Source organism: Pygoscelis adeliae, unplaced genomic scaffold (assembly GCF_000699105.1).
Source record: "Pygoscelis adeliae isolate BGI_AS28 unplaced genomic scaffold, ASM69910v1 Scaffold227, whole genome shotgun sequence".
Classification (NCBI taxonomy): Eukaryota; Metazoa; Chordata; class Aves; order Sphenisciformes; family Spheniscidae; genus Pygoscelis; species Pygoscelis adeliae.
The window spans coordinates 3,022,717-3,039,566 of record NW_008825100.1 but is presented as its reverse complement, the minus strand read 5'-3'; the positions used below and the strand labels follow the sequence as shown (position 1 = coordinate 3,039,566).

Here is a 16,850-nt window from a genome sequence, read left to right as displayed (position 1 = left end):
GGGGTGAGCTGCGGTGCTAGCGGGGGGCTGCAAGACAGCAGTGAAACTGGTGAGTCCCCAGTGTGTGTTGTGAACCATGGTTTGAACCATGGTTTAAAATCATTATACCAACCAAATCACTGTACAGAGTTATCCAAATGAATTAATATTTTAGTTTGGCCAAGAATTTGATCCCTGTTTGCTTAAAAAGCATGTGTTGAATTTCTTTTTAATTAAACTCATTAAATATGGTGATGTTAGCACTGTACATCATGGTGCCTACTAACGGATCTTCCCTTTGCAAATAGGTCTGCTTTGAGAACAGCTGATGAATTGCAGCTATGGTAATGCTGCTATGGCACATCAGGGCAGCTAATAATGAATCTTCCATGTGCAAGGCCTTTCACATTGAGAACAGTAGCTGGATTGCAACAAGCTTTAGCAGGCCAGCTCGTAACTGCTGTTAGGGTCCAGAACAGGTAATATAAATAGAAACCTATGGAGTAATCAGAGAAGAATGCACATCTGTCTTATTCCTAGTTGCTTTTAAGACATTTGGCAACAACAGACTTTTTTTTTTTCTAATAATCAGGTAATTGTCATCTGGAATTGACTATACTTTAAAAATGTTGCTTGGAAGCATTCTTTTCCATGCTGCAATTTTACTTCAATTTTTTTTCAGCTTATCATATATCATTCCTCTCTCAAATCAATATTCAGTTAGTTATTCACTTCCATTTTCATAACAAAAGTCAATATTAGCTCCAGCAGAGATTTATTTCCTTGAATCAATAAACCAGTGTGTGGCAGTACATATTTTAACAGGAGAGCAACTAGGATTGCAGGGGGTATTTTTACTATATCATCATATGGTGACTGGGAGACAAACTGTTAAAATGAGAGGTTTAAAAATAGAAAGGAGGAGTTACCTGGAAGGTCAAGGGATCCCACTTTCAATTTTCTACACATTTATTTGAACCACTGGATGTAATTGTGTTCCTTACCTGCAAGATCTCTCTAGAGCAAGAAGTTGTTTCGTAATTCTGTTGGAAGGGAACTGTGATTCCTGATGTATGATTAGATGATACTGCAAGTACTTCTTTTTCCTTCTAACACTTACGCAGTAAAAAAAAACAAGGCATCATCCTCTGTTACAGTTGAGGCACACGGAGATCAATGGTCCCATTTTCAGCATAGCTGCACTTCTATTTAAGCACCTAAATGAAAAGTTCTGATTTTTGCAACAGCTCAGTGTTCGTGATCAGACCACTTCATCTGAACAATATGCCATGCTCTATTTCCTTTTTTAAGAGCTCTTCAGAGCTGGTCATACATTGCTCAGATTCTGATGCTGTGTGCAGTTAAGTTTGCAACTCTATAGTTAAGCTTCCACTTCTTTGGTAAAACCATGAAATGTTGCTGTGGGACTTCCCTTTTCAGATAAAGATATTTTCCAGTCCAAGATGTTGCTAGAGTTGTGTTAAACTATACTGACTATGGAATAAAGGAGAAATGCATACTAATCTGGTATTATTTTTTAATTGTTATTATTATGCATAATTATTATGCATTATTATTATGCATAGTAACCTGGTATTATTAATTATTATAAGCTGCATACCAGTTGTGAGGAACTACCAATAACATTAAGAAAGCTGGATGTACTCCAAGGAACTTCCTCTGGGGTCCACAGTCTCTGATTGACTGTCTTTTCATTTGATAACTATTCTATTCCTGCTACAGCTACTGAACAGGATGGTGATAAGCCTGAACAGCATTGCCTCTGGAGAGAGAACTTGTATATAATGGTGTATTGTCAATATCTAAGGCAGCACAGCTTTGGGTTATGGAGAATCCATAACCCCGTGGAGTTTTGTGCGTGTTGCAGATATAGCACTTAGGGTTTTTTCATCCTGAAATGTTTTTTCAGTGGATTTTTTCCCTCTGGTTAGAGGAAAGCTAAGAAAGCTCAAGAAATTAAATTTTAGCCCTAACAATCAAAATCTCCATAAACTCAATCTTGTCTTCTGAAAGCTGTTACGCTGGATTTTTCCATAGTGGACATATATATATGCACACGCACACACTCTTAAGTCTTACACCAGCGTTAGGAGAATTTCTTGCTCTCACAGATTTTTAGAGGTTTTTTTTCCCCCCTCTTGATGAGAGGGAATTCATGAGAGGTGATGTCAAGTGTCTTGGCTCCTAAGGGATGTCTTACACTTAATCTGTCTGAAATTTCTGGTTGAATAAAGTTAGTGTTTTTACAAGGCAAAGCATATAAGTCTTGCTAACCTATGCTTTCTAGTGAAATTCATTAACTTGTTGCTGGTAGTTGAATATGAAGATCGTTTCTGAGAGTAATAGTCTCTAGAAGTCTTGAACCACATTTTGGTAGAGGTTTTTTGGGTTGTTATTTTTCCTGACTCAGTTTCCTTCTTTAGCAATGCAGAAAAACTGATCGTTGCTAAGAAGGTTGAGAATGAGAGGAAAACCTCCCTGCAATGTATCACTGCTGACTTGAGCCAGGACTCAAGCAAAGCCTTTCTTTTTGTGGGCTGCATCTTTTTATGTGCAGCCTTTCAGTATAGTCATGAAGTAATTCACCCTAACTGAAAACTGCTGCAGGAGACTCCTCTACTAGAAATGGAGCTCAGTATTCACGGTCCATGAAAACACAAACAGAATGAAGCAAAGGGCATCGGTGCTGTTTGCTGAAATACCAGTTATGTCTCAGAGTTCAGCTGTCTGAAGTTGATAGAATTGAGGTTGGAACCGGTCCTCAGTCCAGAAGCGTGTTTTGCTACAAGTGTTTTTCAGCATTACTTTTCTGTTCGTGCAGTGCACTATATTTGATCTTCCGCTGTGAGACAGGCAAGACAATTAGGACTGTGATGCTATGGTAATGAGCACATAGAGATGGTAGCAACCTCTATATTTAGGCTGCCTTAACATTTCTACTCTAAAGTAATCACTCAAGCTCTCCTAAGTACTCTTACTCAGCTACTGTTGGCAGCGGGCATTTGAAATGCAGCCTCGGATACAATCTTGGGAATTAGATGTCTCTCTATGAAATTTTGCTTGGGTCTGTATGAGTTACAAGGCTTTTGAAGATTGCTGTTTCTCTTCTCTGACTGGCTGTAAATGTATGAAGAGCTGGGCTCAAAATGACGTTTGCAGGAGCAGCGGTGAGTCCATGGGGCTGTGTGGGAGCTTGCATCAGGAGCATTTCAGAGAATGGCAAACCATGGACACGTCCTCCAAACGCTACTTCAGGTATATGTGTCCCTCGCCATTAGACCTGTTAGATTAGGCATAGCATTAGGCTAATGTGACTGTTGCAGGCAGACATAAACTGGAATCTGTGTGCATTATTTCAGTGCACAGCAAATGGACAGATGGACCAGCTTAGATTTCCATGTGCTGTAGAGGAGAGCTGTATCTCAAGCAGACTACTAAGCATTTCTTTCAGAAGCCACCTCCTTATGGTCCCTCAGTCATCTATTTTGAGGTAACGATGTGCTGAACAAGGTTAACAGTAGCTTATAGCATTGCATTCCTCCATTGCACCCTCTCCTCACTGGGGGCTATTCTCACAAAAGCCTTTTGTAAATGAAATTGGGCTCTTTGCTCCAACCAGAGCCAGTCTAGATGTTTTCAGAGAGGTACAGATAAAGGGGGCTTCTCTTCCTTCCAATGTACTAAAACCTGATTTTCTTAATCTCCGAGACACTGTCTAAGAACAGATGGGTCATCAGTCACAACAGTTTCATGCCTCAGACCAGCTACTAAGATCTGGATGAGTGCACATATACCTTCCCCTTTTTCTGGCTGTAATGTCTCCCTGTGTGGTATTTAGAGCAGTGGGGGAAAAAAAGTGTTTTATTTATTCTTCCTGTTTTCAGGAAACTAGGACTTCAAGTATTCTTTCTACATTAATACTGTGACATGAAATAAATGTTTGTCTCCCTCGTAAGCTTTCCTTTACACAGAAGTAGCCAACAGGGCTCTAAATTTTGGCTGGCTGCTAAGGTCAGGAAGGCATAAATACTTAGATGAAACTCTTTGCAGTGTATTATTCCTAACTTTTTGTTTTAACTGGCCCTGAATGAGTAGGAGTCTTTCTGTTTACAAAAAGAAAAAAAGAAAAAAAAAGTGATCATATGTGTGTTTAACAGCTCGAGAGTCTCCTGTTTCTGTAATAGCCTTATTAATGTTTAAAATGGGAAAACAGAAACCAAATGTTTAAGGTAAGAACACTGCTCACTTTATATAGTGCTTTCCATCTGAAGATAGACCCAAGCGAGATCTTACTGAGTATTGTCTTGTCAGGCTTTCAAAGCCAAAACAAAACAAGCAAATTAACTGAAGTTGGCTTTGCCAATCTCTTTAATTACTGCTAGGATAATGAGATCAGGTTTTCTCGTTTTGACAGTGTCACCATGAAACTGGAGGGCATTGTGGAATATTAAGTGATCTTTTAATTATGGAAGAACAGTTCAACTGCATCCCTAAAGTCATGCAAGCGAAAGGTATTTTGATCAGATTGTTTGAAGGAGGCTTGTGGAACGGAAATTTCAAGTTAAGATGTGTCTGCTATGAAATTAGCACTTGATACATTGTAACCCACAATTGCAAAAATCACTCCTCTAACTTGTTTGGTTTTTTACATAGCTTGTACTTAAACCTGCTTGCTCTTCAGCAGAGCATGTAACGGGGCTGTGAAGGCAAGCCTGCGTAAGCAGCAGTGTACGTTCAGAGCCAGAACTGCCGCTCGCAGGAACAGTCAGTGTGAAATCACAGCAGAGGGCTCAGCTGCTTTAAGTAGAAGCTTATGAATTGCATTTTGTTTCAACATCAGAAATGTTAAGTGCAGCCCCTCCTCAATACTTCACAGATTCAGGTTTCAAATGTCAAATGCTCTAAACTCGGGTTAGCCTGAGCTGATGCTCTAGGGCTGTGAGGTTGCGCTTCCTCGCTCTGCCTGTGCTGAAGCAGGCAGGGATGGAGGGTGTTGCTCTGCTGCCAACAGGCTGAGAGCATGGCAGGCTGTTTCCTACTCAGGGTTTGTTTGTGTGACAGTAGCATCTAGAGGTTTCAAAAGGAATTAAAGCCCACTTTGCTAATGGCTGCACATAACATACAGTCCCTACCTTAAAAGATAGACTGAAAAAAGACAGGAAAGGAAACATAAACCCAGGCTCAGATTGAAGCAAGCAACCTTCTTCTCTGTGTGCATTACTTGGTAGACAATGCTCTGGCCTCTTACCCATCCCTGTTTGACCTTGGGAGAACCGAATGGAGTTTACAAAAGCTATTTGGGGTATCTATTAATAGCCTTCATAAGTGACCAGCCATGTTTGTCCAAGAACAGAAAAGGTAACTTTTCCAAGCATTAGGCATGCCACAGGAAGGAGATTGGGTTAGGTGGGTCCGTTACCATTACCAAAGTCACCCTGTCACTGTTCATCAGTTAAAACCAAAGTGCAGGAAAAATATTGCAGCGTGACAGAGCTGTGACTGCCATGCTTGGATTTGGTTTTACTAACACAGCCTCTGGATTTCCCATTTGGAATCTAACGCAGTGCTCAACGGGGAGGCTAGGAAGGTGATTTTCTGCTGTGTGGGTTGAACGTGCCTTGCAGCTGCGTAGGCCAGGTGCTGTGCGAGCAGCGCAGTGTTTCATTGGGAGGGAGCAGGCTTCTACTCTTCCATTCATGTGGCTTGACCTGATGACCACCCTCTGATCTTCCTCCACAGCTGAGCCATTACAAAAGCCATTGCGTTTTTGGCAGAAGGCTTGGGTCTCTCTTAGTGTTAAGTCTAAGCTGCAGCAGCATAACCATGAAGCAGAGTCTTGCTTTGTCTTCTCCTGCCTCATGCTGATCACTTGCGTTTCAGATCGCCTACGCTGCAGTGGACTGTGCCAAAGGACAGAATCACGACCTGTGTAAGCAAGAGGGGGTTGATGGCTACCCCACCTTTAACTATTACAACTACGGGAAATTTGTGGAAAAATACACCGGAGAAAGAGGGGTAAGTGAAAGCAAGAGTCATCACCTGATACAGAGAGGCAGGTCTCCTCTGTCTGTACTGCCTTGCAAATGAAAACTGCAGAGTAAGTTTTTATCATGCTGGAAGGATGTTTAACTGCTTTTGTTACTGTCTTACATGGATGAAGTCATTGTGCACCACACCCCTGTACATCTCTGCATTAGGAACATACTTGCTCTATTTTAGGAACGTGAGAAGAGGAAAAAGGATTAGATTTGGTAATGCTTTGTTGTATATTTTATTCTTTAAGCTGAAGTCTGCAAGTGAATTTGGACCGAGTGAAAGTGAAGGGTTTATTGCATGGGCTGCTGCTAGGTGCAGAAATGCCAGAAAATACAGAACTTACTCCTATCAGTTCTGGATCTGGATCGCACATATACTGCAAACGTGTTATGGGTCCGCCAGGCTGCCAAATGGTGACAAACCATTGGTTTTATAGCAGGGACAAAGCTGTCCTTTGGAGACTGGGGGAAACTAAATATCTCATTTGCCCTGAATCAGATTCACTCCTGGAGCTCAGGATGGAAAGACAAATTGTGCCATCTAGCCCATGGGCTGAAGTTTCATTCTTTTGTCCTGCTGTGGTCAGCTAATTACATGCTGTGAGTACAAGGGGCAGAAATGGCATAATGCCTTTCGTGGTTGTAAAGTGTCTGAAAATAAGGGAGCAGTCCAATTACTTGTGTGCATTCTTTGTCATAACCTCCTAGAGGGAGGTTACTCCTCAGCAGTGATTGATTGCCTGGAGAAGCTAGGGTCTGCAAGAAGAACTTGGGGTCTTCAAGCCATCCAGTGATTTTGATAAAAGAGCCTTGCCTGAAAGTTATTGCTGCTATTACAGCTCACCAAATTATAAAGAAGCGTGAAGAAAAAAGCCAAATTCTGAGGTGCTTTGTCAGTCAGGATCTTAGGGAAGTCTTCATGGAGCTTCGCCTCCCAGTTTTCTCCAGCATTAGGACCCCAGTAATTACCATTTTATGGTGCTGATCCAGGCATTGTTATGGATACTGTGTTTAGTTCTGATTGTGGATCTTTTCTTAAAAGTAAAGATGGGTGCAGTAGCCAACAATTAAGTAAAATTTCAGCCACGGTTTTTGTATTTCTAACCCATACTTACAGAAATGATGTATGAAAGGAAGTATCTGTGGTGGCTGATAAAAACAATTTAGCAAGATGGGAGTACTCTGAGGCCAAAGCAGTTGGGAGATGATTATCCCTATGCTGGAAAGTGGACTGACTAATCCCCTACGTGCAGCCAACCCTCTCTTGGGTAGAATTAAATTACCCAACAGGAACATCACAATCTCTCTGCTGCTGACAACTGTGTTCCCCCTCCACGTCTCCTGGGACCTCTGGTCTTCTGCTTGTGCAGCATCAAATTAGGTTTTGTTATCTCCTACCGTGGTAACGCTGGAGGCAGTGCTTAGCGCAGTGCTTAGCACAGTGCCTTCCATGGAGTTTCCAGGTCTGATCACAAATCTCTTTCAGTAACAAGGGATTGCACTGTTAAAGGATTTCTCATCAGCATGACAACACCTTTTGAACCACCTTGGCCAACCACCTCCTATTTTGCAAAAGAAATCTCAGGAGAGAGCAGTGGGAGCCAGGGGACCTGTTTTCTGTTCCTGATTCTGGCACTAAATGAGTAGATGTCTGTGGGCATTTAGTTCACTGTGGTCCAGCTGATGTATCATCATTTCATGTGGGCAGGGAGAGGGATGTCGGCTGCCGTGGGAGCAACATGACGTGCTACAGCAGGAGTCATGGCCAGTAGAGCAGAAGCTCTTTGCCACCCCACACTGGAGCACTGGCTATCGGGAAGAGCATGACCCCCAGCAGTAGCCTGTAAGGGGTCCTCCATACCTCCAAGAGAATTGCAGTTCCGGAGTAGAGATTTTAGGGCATTTCACCCCAAGCAACTCGAGCAAGGAAGGATCAGGACACCCTCTGACCCAAGTGTACTTTAAATGACTTCCAGACACACAGCTTTGAAAACTGGGGTCTTTTCATGGGGGCTGTTGATTGCCAGATGTCTCCAGATGACGTATGGCCAAAACTTGTCACTTCATTTTTTTTTTTTTTTTTTTCCCCAGTGGAAGAATAGTGAATAGTTTTAGAAGAGTGTTTTGTTGTTCAGCCTTCTCAAAAGCTTCCTAGCTTTGGGGTTTGGTTTTGTTTTATTTTGTTTTCTTTGTTTTGTTTTGTTGTTCCCCAACATTGTTTGAAGTCAAACTTTGACTTCTGTTTGTTGTTCTCTACCTCTTCGTATTTTCCCTTTTTATCTCCAGTTTTGACTGGTGTGTTTCAGGATTGCTTAAAAGTAAAAAATGGTCCCATTGGGTGGGATCAGTTGCCCAAACAACTGTAGTGTTGGTGTACCAGTAGACAGTGTGTTCAAACACAGGTGTTCGCCCCTCCACCCATCTGAGCCTTTTGAAATGCTTGCGAGTTGTGTTCAGAGCTTTCCTTGGAAGAGGAAACTGCTGGCATCCAACAGCCCTTAGACAATCCGAAATCCTAAGTTGTTGAAATACAGAGGTCAGCATCTAGGCATCCAGGTATGAAATTGTTTAACAATAATTTTGATAGTAACTTGAAAAAATGTAATTCCCATTATCTGAATGTGTGGAAAAGGAGGAAGATCATGAGCAAAACTGTTAAGGGATGAGGAACAGTGGCAAATGTGTGTATAGCCAACAAATGACCCACTAACTGCTTTCAAAATGACACATGTAGCATACAAATGCGGCTTGAAAACATCTTTGAGTGTTTTCGACAAAAAGGCATCAATGGCACTTCTAGGGACAGATTTTACCTTGTCCTGTGAGTTTTAGGGCCTTTCTCTCTGCGTTCCATCTCTTCAAAGTTTGACATGGAATCTGTGTGGATATTTTCCCCTTGCATTGCAGCGAAGCGGCACTGGACCAGAGCACTGCACGATGAGGCAACACAGAAGCAGTAACTGCTCCTTAGTTTATATTCTGCAGTGGGAAACAGAAACTAAAGGTGTTCTTGACGCGTTGTTTTGGTTTGTTTGTAAAAATATGACCCATATTTTTCTTTCTTCAAAACCAGGAGTCTGGATTCACCGCTTTCATGCGAACCCTGAGAGAAAGAGACCATGAAAGAGTAGGAAAGAAGAAGGATGAATTGTAGTTTCTGCCTCAAAAGAAGCTTTCTGCTGCACTGTGAATGGTTCCAGGTCTTTTGTTAATGCACCTGAGACTTCACACATTCTCAAGACAGAGACTTTTTTTTATAACAGCCATGGCCATTTTGTACAATTTTGAAATAAAGTGAAACCACTTGATTTTTAAAAGGAAAATAAATTAGAATGTTGCCATAATGTTTTAAAGAAAACTTAGCATTTTCTCTCATCTCGTGAGACTATGCCCACTGACACTCCTATGCAATATTTTTGTAGTCTGTAGTGTGTCTGTAGGTGATGTTGTTTGATAGGGTGATTTTTTTTTTTTTAAAGGTATTGCAGTACATGTAAAAAACAAAGGGGAGGGGACATGTTTTTTGGTTTGTTTTTTGTTTTTAATCCAGTGAAGGAAAATGGGACTTGTAAGACACAGATTTATCCAAATGCAGTTTTACATTCTTGTGAAATAGTTACATGTTCTTCAGTGAGATTTGGGGGAACAATTTTAAGGTGCTCAGGGATAAATAAGGTATCTGAGTTAATGAAGACATTAACATTGACCAGTCCAGATCTGTTGATTTCATTTAAATCTCTCTGGTCTTTACATCAGGACTGTTTACACACCTTTATAGAACGTATTGAGTTAATTAAGCCAAGTATCAAAAATCAGCAGAGCGTGGGTAAAATTAAACTAAACCCTCCTTTTTTTGGCATCAATATTGTTAAATGCATCTGTAAGTTATGGCAGGAGTGATTATCTTATGGGGTATACAGTTACCTTTATAGGGTATACAGTCTCCCTTCAAATTATGATTGGGCCATATCAAATATGTGTTGGAAAGTGTTATGTTCAACTCTTTTGATAAATGCATAATACTTTTGATAATGCAGTAATTGTGTTTATTACGTGTTTACGTTCCAAAAGTTTATCTGCATTCATATGGGATTTTTCCTTTTTGCTCTTTAAGGAGTTGCATAAACAATCTCTCTGACAAAAATCATCACTGTAAAACCTGTATTAGCAGCAGTTGAAATGTGATACACTCTTGATGCTTAAAAAAAAAAAAAAAAGACGTTGATCTGGAGGTACTTATGTCTTCACAGGAGGGGAGAGGGAGGGGCAGGAAGTTGTGATTCACTTTGAACTAAAAATAAAATTTAAAAAAGAAAAGTATTTTTATCATTAATTAGCCTTGTTCAGCTCTTCCCTGCTGGGTGAACAACCGTAGCTGGTGGTGGTTTAGGAAGAGCCAGCGCGCACAGGACGGGTGCCCACCACCCCTTTGCTGGGGACAGCCCGGTGTCCGGGTGTGCTGGGCAGTACGGCGGGGTGTTCGGCGGTGCAGGGGTCGGCCTCCATCTGCCTTGGCACTCAACGGGTGGACGAAACAGCTTTTTACAGTAAAGAACTGTGCCTTGGGTCTGAAATCTTCCTCTTGCTCCTCAGTCTGCCCGTCTCATTTCCTTTTGCTAGTTTGGATCCTCGGTGAAGGCCGTGCTAATGGACAACCTGGTGCTGTGTTACTCAGGAGGTGAATGGCGTCTTACCTCCTCCCTGGATATTTTTTCCTCCTCTCTCTTGCCCAATTAATGGCACTGTATGCTTGGCAATCATTAAGCTGCTGAAGCCATTAGTGAGTAATCTGGAATACCGGTAGCCTGATTGGCCTTGTATGGTAGCCAGCTTGTTAACCATGACATCAATTTGAACGGCGATGGAGCTGTGCCAAGTATCTTCTCTTATTAGGCACCTGATGAGTCTCTTCACTCAAAAAATCAGTTGCCTGGTAGTACATAATATCCTAGTGTGAAAGTAGCTTAATTTATTAAGTCTCTTACTGTGGTTTTTTTTTTCTTTTCTGTTAGCATAGTTACTTCATGTTGTGTTTAGTACTTTTGCATAAGATCACGGCAATTCTTTCTTTCAAGCTATCCTCACATTAGTAGCAAGCATTCTGCCCTGCATTTAGGAAATAATACATATTGATGCCATTTGAATTCAAACAGGAATTCTGTTGCTTACCAGCAAGCTATCAAGTATGATCAGTCCAGAACTTAACTGCATTTTTTTTGATCTCAGAGTCAAAGCAGCTGGCATTAAAGAAATACAGTCTCCAGAAACGCTTGAGCATTTCTGTGCATAGGCTGTGCCTATGTTTGTGCTAATTGCTGAGAAATGTAGACTTCTTAAAAAAAAAAAAAAAAATCATAGCTTGCCAATGGTGACATCACTAGTCAGGATCATTCTGAATTATAGGCTTTAGTAAATGTTTAGGATAGGACAATTGCACACTGTGCTTCAGACCAGTAATTCCTTACAGCTGGTTACACCATAATAAAATGAAAATTACGGATTCTCGTTTTTCCCTTCAGTCTTTTGTCAGTTACTTCTTGGACTCGGGCATTCATTTTTTCTTGGCTAATCATGTGTTAATGCACAAATATAAAATATTTGAGAATAATTTACCTTCTGTTACAGGGTCATGATTCATCTGGTTTATGGTCAGAATGGTCTTGGAAAAATACACTTTTGAACACCATAAACGATTACATCAAATGGCTGACAAAAGCCTTAGTTACTGTGAACTAGAGTGTGCCATGAGCTCGGAGCTTTGCTTCCAAGCCTTTTTAATTAGTAGACCAGGTCTGGATCTCAGTTACACTGTTGTAATTCTGTTGCCTCCAGTAAAGCAAAAATTGGTGTTTATATTTGCTAGTGAAGTCAGTTTATGTTTGTATTTGCATCAGTCAAGTTGAAATTGAAATACTTCATTTTTTTCCACAAACTGTGAATGGAAAGTATGTTATATGTAAGAGCTCTTATTTTGTGTAATTAAACGGTTGGTCATTTCACACATTCAGACTTCCCATCCCATCGCAGTAGATGCATAGCCCGGGCGTTCATAACCACATAGGAATTTCTGCCCTGGTTAAAAGTGAGTAATCTGGGCTTTCAAATCATGAATCGTTTATCAACTTCATTGCTGATAACAAATGGTTTGCAGTGAATCAGAGATTCTGCTCTTGCAATTATGGTTTGGTCTTTCAGCTCTTTTAAGGTGTGATTCAAAGGTCTTGGACATCTGCTACGCAGTTAACCCTAAGCAGATTACATCTTGTTGAGGAAGGGTAAAACGTGTACACCGCGGAGAGGCTGAGCAAGGATTGTGTATCACTTTGTTCCTCAGCGTTGGCTCAAAACAAGACAGGAATAGCCCACAGGTCTGTGTTAGTCCTGTTTCGTAGTTGGACCAAGAGAGGAGGGGGAGCAGGACCAAGCGTTTTGTGCAGACTAGTAGCAGCTGGATAGGAAATGGTTTTCCCATCTAATGAAAGAGCCTGAGATCTTGGATTTGTTTCATCCACCAAAAGGAGGGAAAAGGGAGCCCGGACAAGATCCCAGGAGAGTTCCTGGGATCCTGAGATCTCTGGGATATGGGAGTCCCAGATTGGAGTCCCAGAATGAGCATAATCTTACATCCCAGTCCCCTGCAACCCAAGAGGATAATTTGCCTTCTGTTGTAAGGGAGTTTTCCATCTATCTCTGACCCAGTAACTACATCCTTCTTTGTTCAAACTAGAGCAACTCCTACAGGAGAGACTGGAAGAGACTTGCTTTCCAATCTGAATCAGGAAAAGCAACCTAGCAAATCTCCGTTTTCTCTTTCCTCCCCCTGTAAAATTGCATTCTGGATCTGATAGCCCCAGTGACCCCCAAGCCCCTCCCAACTTGTTGCAGTTGCGTAAAACAGCCTTGGGAATATTTCTAAACTCCCACCCGGACCAAATTAGCTCCCCGAATCTTGCTGACTTAAAATTCTCCCAATAGTCATCCACAAAGATGGACTGATATTAATGGTGAAAAAAGATTAGAGGGGTAAAGTTTATGTTCTTACAGCATTTAATTTGGGAGTAAAAAAGCAGATGCAACTCCCATCATGAGTAAGCTCTAAGAGAATGCTTCAGACAGAGTCTCGTTTCAGATGGAATTGCTTCATGGGTGATTTTGATTTTAGAGGCTAACTGCTTTTCAAAAGAAAAGTCAAGACCTGGTGACTTAGCCTACAGATGTTTTCTCAGTCTGTTTTCCCTTTAAAAAATAAAAAGCAAAATCACTCTCCATATTCTTGATATTGCTATATTACGAGAAAGAAATGTTGCCTGTACGGATTTCCTAGAATAGCGCTTAACCCTTGCCAACTGCATTTTACAAACTATGAAACAAGCCATTCGCTCAAAATGACACTCAGGGGAGTGGGGACTGTTGTCCATGTGCATCTCATTTTAATTTAATAGGTTTACTTTAGCGTGATTGTGTCTGTAATGGTACGCTGGGATTGCAGGGGTAAATTCTGAAAACTGGGAGGGCGGGAAATTAGCTTTTATCAGCAGGTGCTGAGCGCCGGGGCCAAACGCTGGCATTTCTTTTGCCTTTGGCAGCCCAGCATCCCTGAGCGTTCCATGGCTCCGCTGGAACCGCGGGTGTGCAGCCCTTTGGCTAATCCGGTTGTGTACGTAACGGCTCTGTGCTGGAACTGATTGGAAACAAAAACTTCTCCCGTTATTTTCTGTGGCTGGTCGTGAGAAGATGCTATGCTTTCTCTGTGCATCCTGCTTTTATTTGCCGATTAAGGAAGGAGGGTACCTCAGTGTTTCTACAAAGGAAAAGATTCCAAATACCATTTTATCTGCTGGCAACCAGGACTCCTGGAATGTCTGACTGACCAGCGCCGCTGAAATACTCCCTGCAAAGCACCCTTGACTGGCTCAGCTTTTGCCAAGGTTTTGGCAGGCACTGTATGATGCAATGTTGCAAAAAATCTCGGTATCTAAGGCAGCGATATCCAGACTGTGGTTTCCGAGGAGTTAAGCTGAACTGTAAACTCTGTGTATTCATAGCCCGGTGTAGCTGTTTCTGAGGTCAGAAAAAAGATTTAGGGAATCGCAGCTCCAATGTTGGCCCATAATTAAAGCCAGGAGGGTGTCCACGTGTTTCCACCCATCTGCCGGACCAGGTCCTTGGTTTGTAAGATTCCTGCCCCTGGAAGTCCTCTGTCCTCCTGCCCAGAGCACTCGCCACTCTTGCAGGGAGACGGTGCTCTTTAAGGAACATTCTGTGTTTGCTTGGAAAGCATCATAGTGCTAATTATTCTCATTAGCTTTGAGCCACTAATAAATTATCTTTCCTATTGCTCTTCCATCGCTCAGTAATGAGAACCATTTAGTCAGATTTTGTAGATACTGCTCCCTCCCTTTCTACAACACAATTCCCTGCAAGCATTCATCATAGGAAAAAAGCTGCTACGTGAACAAAATCCTTTCAAATTAGTCTCTGGTGCCCCAGTTAAGTGGGTGTCTACATCACAGGCATGCAGAAGAGCCTTCTTCATTAATATGTGCAATTCTGTGCGAGCTGATTAGCTCTTGCAGCTCGTTTGGTAGCAAATGTGTAAATCTGTCACACTCCAAATGCCAGATACGTGCACAGCTAAATTATGGAGAAGTAAGAAACTGCAAGAGTTGGGAATCTTTACTTGGAAAAAGAGGTCCTTATCCCATGCATTAAATTGGAGCTCTGGATTTCTCTAGAGCATTCGTCACTCCTCTGCTTTGTTATTTTTCTGCTTGCAAAATGAATAATTCTTCCTGTCGTGTTGATGGTCCTTTCAGTACGCGTGGGTGTTTAATTTTGTGCCTAACATTTGTAACAGACACCTGGTATCTAGTCTCAGTTCCCATAAAACAACAATAGCCACAACACAGTGCACTCTTCCTTGCACAGTACGTGAAACCAAATTAATCAGTTACTACGTATTATTAATAATCCAGTTACCATCACTTTTCTTGTTCTTGTTTGTAAAAAACTTGTGAAGAGAAGGGGGGGAATGAAATTAATTTTTTTTAAATGTCTGTGGTTTTTAGCCAGGGCAGTGCTGCACAATTAAATTAATGTAATAGTGTACCTGCCAGCACAAGGGAAGCACTAAAAAATGTCACCTGTCTGTGGGGAGGGGCTGGTCTACTGCTGCAAACGTCAGGGGCCCTCAGTCAGTTACTCTGGGACCAAACAAGGAAATTGGCCTTAAGAGCTCCTAATTTATGCATGCTTTTACTCCTCTTCGTGCCAAGTAGCTGCAGAGCCAACCCAGCCTCAAGGCCTGGCCTGACCAGCTCAGGCCAGCCAAGCACCATCCATTTTCCTTTCTCTTGGCGTGTGGAGAAATTGCAGCACAGACCGAGCTTGATCTCCGTCGAGAGCAGTATTTTGGCATTATATTCTGGCCATGCAGGTTATGGGGAAAGAGCTTCCCACTTCCCAAAAATTCTGGTATGGGAAGCTGTCTTTCTCCAAACTGAGCGTAAACTCATTCCTAGGAAAATGTGAAGATAATAATGAAGTTTCTATCCTGTAGTCTCCAGGTTGCTGGTGAGGGGACGCTTATTATTGTACCCCACCCCATGAGCGTGGAACAGGGTGATCAGGTCCAACATTTCCTATTGCATCTCCAGAATGTACAGACACCTCTCCAACAGCGTAGGATTTGCTTACCGAGCGGGAAAGGACAGCTCTGTGCTTGGGCTGGCCTGCGGTGGGTACGCAGTCCTCCCCAGTGACAATATGGACAAGACACTGTGGGCTGAGGCCTTTTTTTTTTCCCTTTTCAAAGAGGAACAAGCTGCCTTCAAGGCAGACCTTCCCTAATACAGCGGGAGGAGAACGGGACCACAGGAGAGCTGCTACAGAAACGCAGAGCCTCTGCGTGATGCTGCCCAGCTCCTTGCAGGTCCCTTAGGACTTTGGGGTCCAGCACTCCTTCCACCTGCAGGAAACCGTAAATGGGTAGCCACAGGACTCCTAACTTTCCTAAAACCCACTTCTCTGCCAAAGCCTGCCTTAAGCGAGAGAGCAGAACAAATGGAGGGACTGCAGAAGTAACAGAAGCAGAGTTCACCGTGTAATAGTCATGTCTCTCTGGCGAGGTACTGCAGTATTAGGTGCATTAGGTATATTTTGGATGGATGCATAATCTTAATTGTTGTGTATTGTTTGTATTGTAGTCCCCAGATCCAGGTCCTCATTATGCTAGATGCTGTACAAATATATGAGACTGTCATGCGTGGAAAGGCTTTTATTATGTAAATAGTCAGGTTGGCAAAAAAGAAGTAGTGTTATCTCTGTTTTACAGATGAGGCAGTGAGAGGAAAAAAAATGAGAAAGCATTTTGTCCAAGGACACGCAAAGTCTGTGGGTCAGCGGTGGACTTGAATTTCAAGTCTTGATTTAATTTGTTATCTTTCAATTTGTGTACTGCTCACAACATAATTAAAAATTAAGCACCAAGAAGACAATAACACGTGTAATTTATCACTATCTGGAACAACCATCTAGTACCTCTCAGCCAAATCCTCCCCAACTCTTCTCTGTTTCTTCAAAACTTGTATTTCTTCCATGCCCAATGCCTGTGATCACCTTACAAGTCAAGTCATTGTACATGTTCATAGAATCACAGAATCATAGAATTGTTTAGGTTGGAAAAGACCCTTAAGACCATTGAGTCCAACCATTATCCTAGCACTGCCAAGTCCACCACTAAACCATGTCCCTAAGGACCACATCTACACGTCTTTTAAATACCTCCAGGGATGGTGACTCCACCACTTCCCTGGG

General features: G+C 42.0%; 1 protein-coding gene across 1 annotated transcript in view; it reads left to right on the top strand.

Moving 5' to 3' along the window:
* Window positions 1-9,315, top strand: part of PDIA5 (protein disulfide isomerase family A, member 5) — a 95,833-nt gene extending 86,518 nt beyond the window's left edge. The window contains exons 16-17 of the mRNA XM_009327175.1: window positions 5,881-6,015; window positions 9,109-9,315. Coding sequence (XP_009325450.1) covers window positions 5,881-6,015; window positions 9,109-9,189 — 216 coding nt within the window. The 3' untranslated portion in view covers window positions 9,190-9,315. The remainder of the gene's footprint in view (window positions 1-5,880; window positions 6,016-9,108) is intronic.
* The last annotated feature ends 7,535 nt before the right edge of the window (window positions 9,316-16,850 follow it).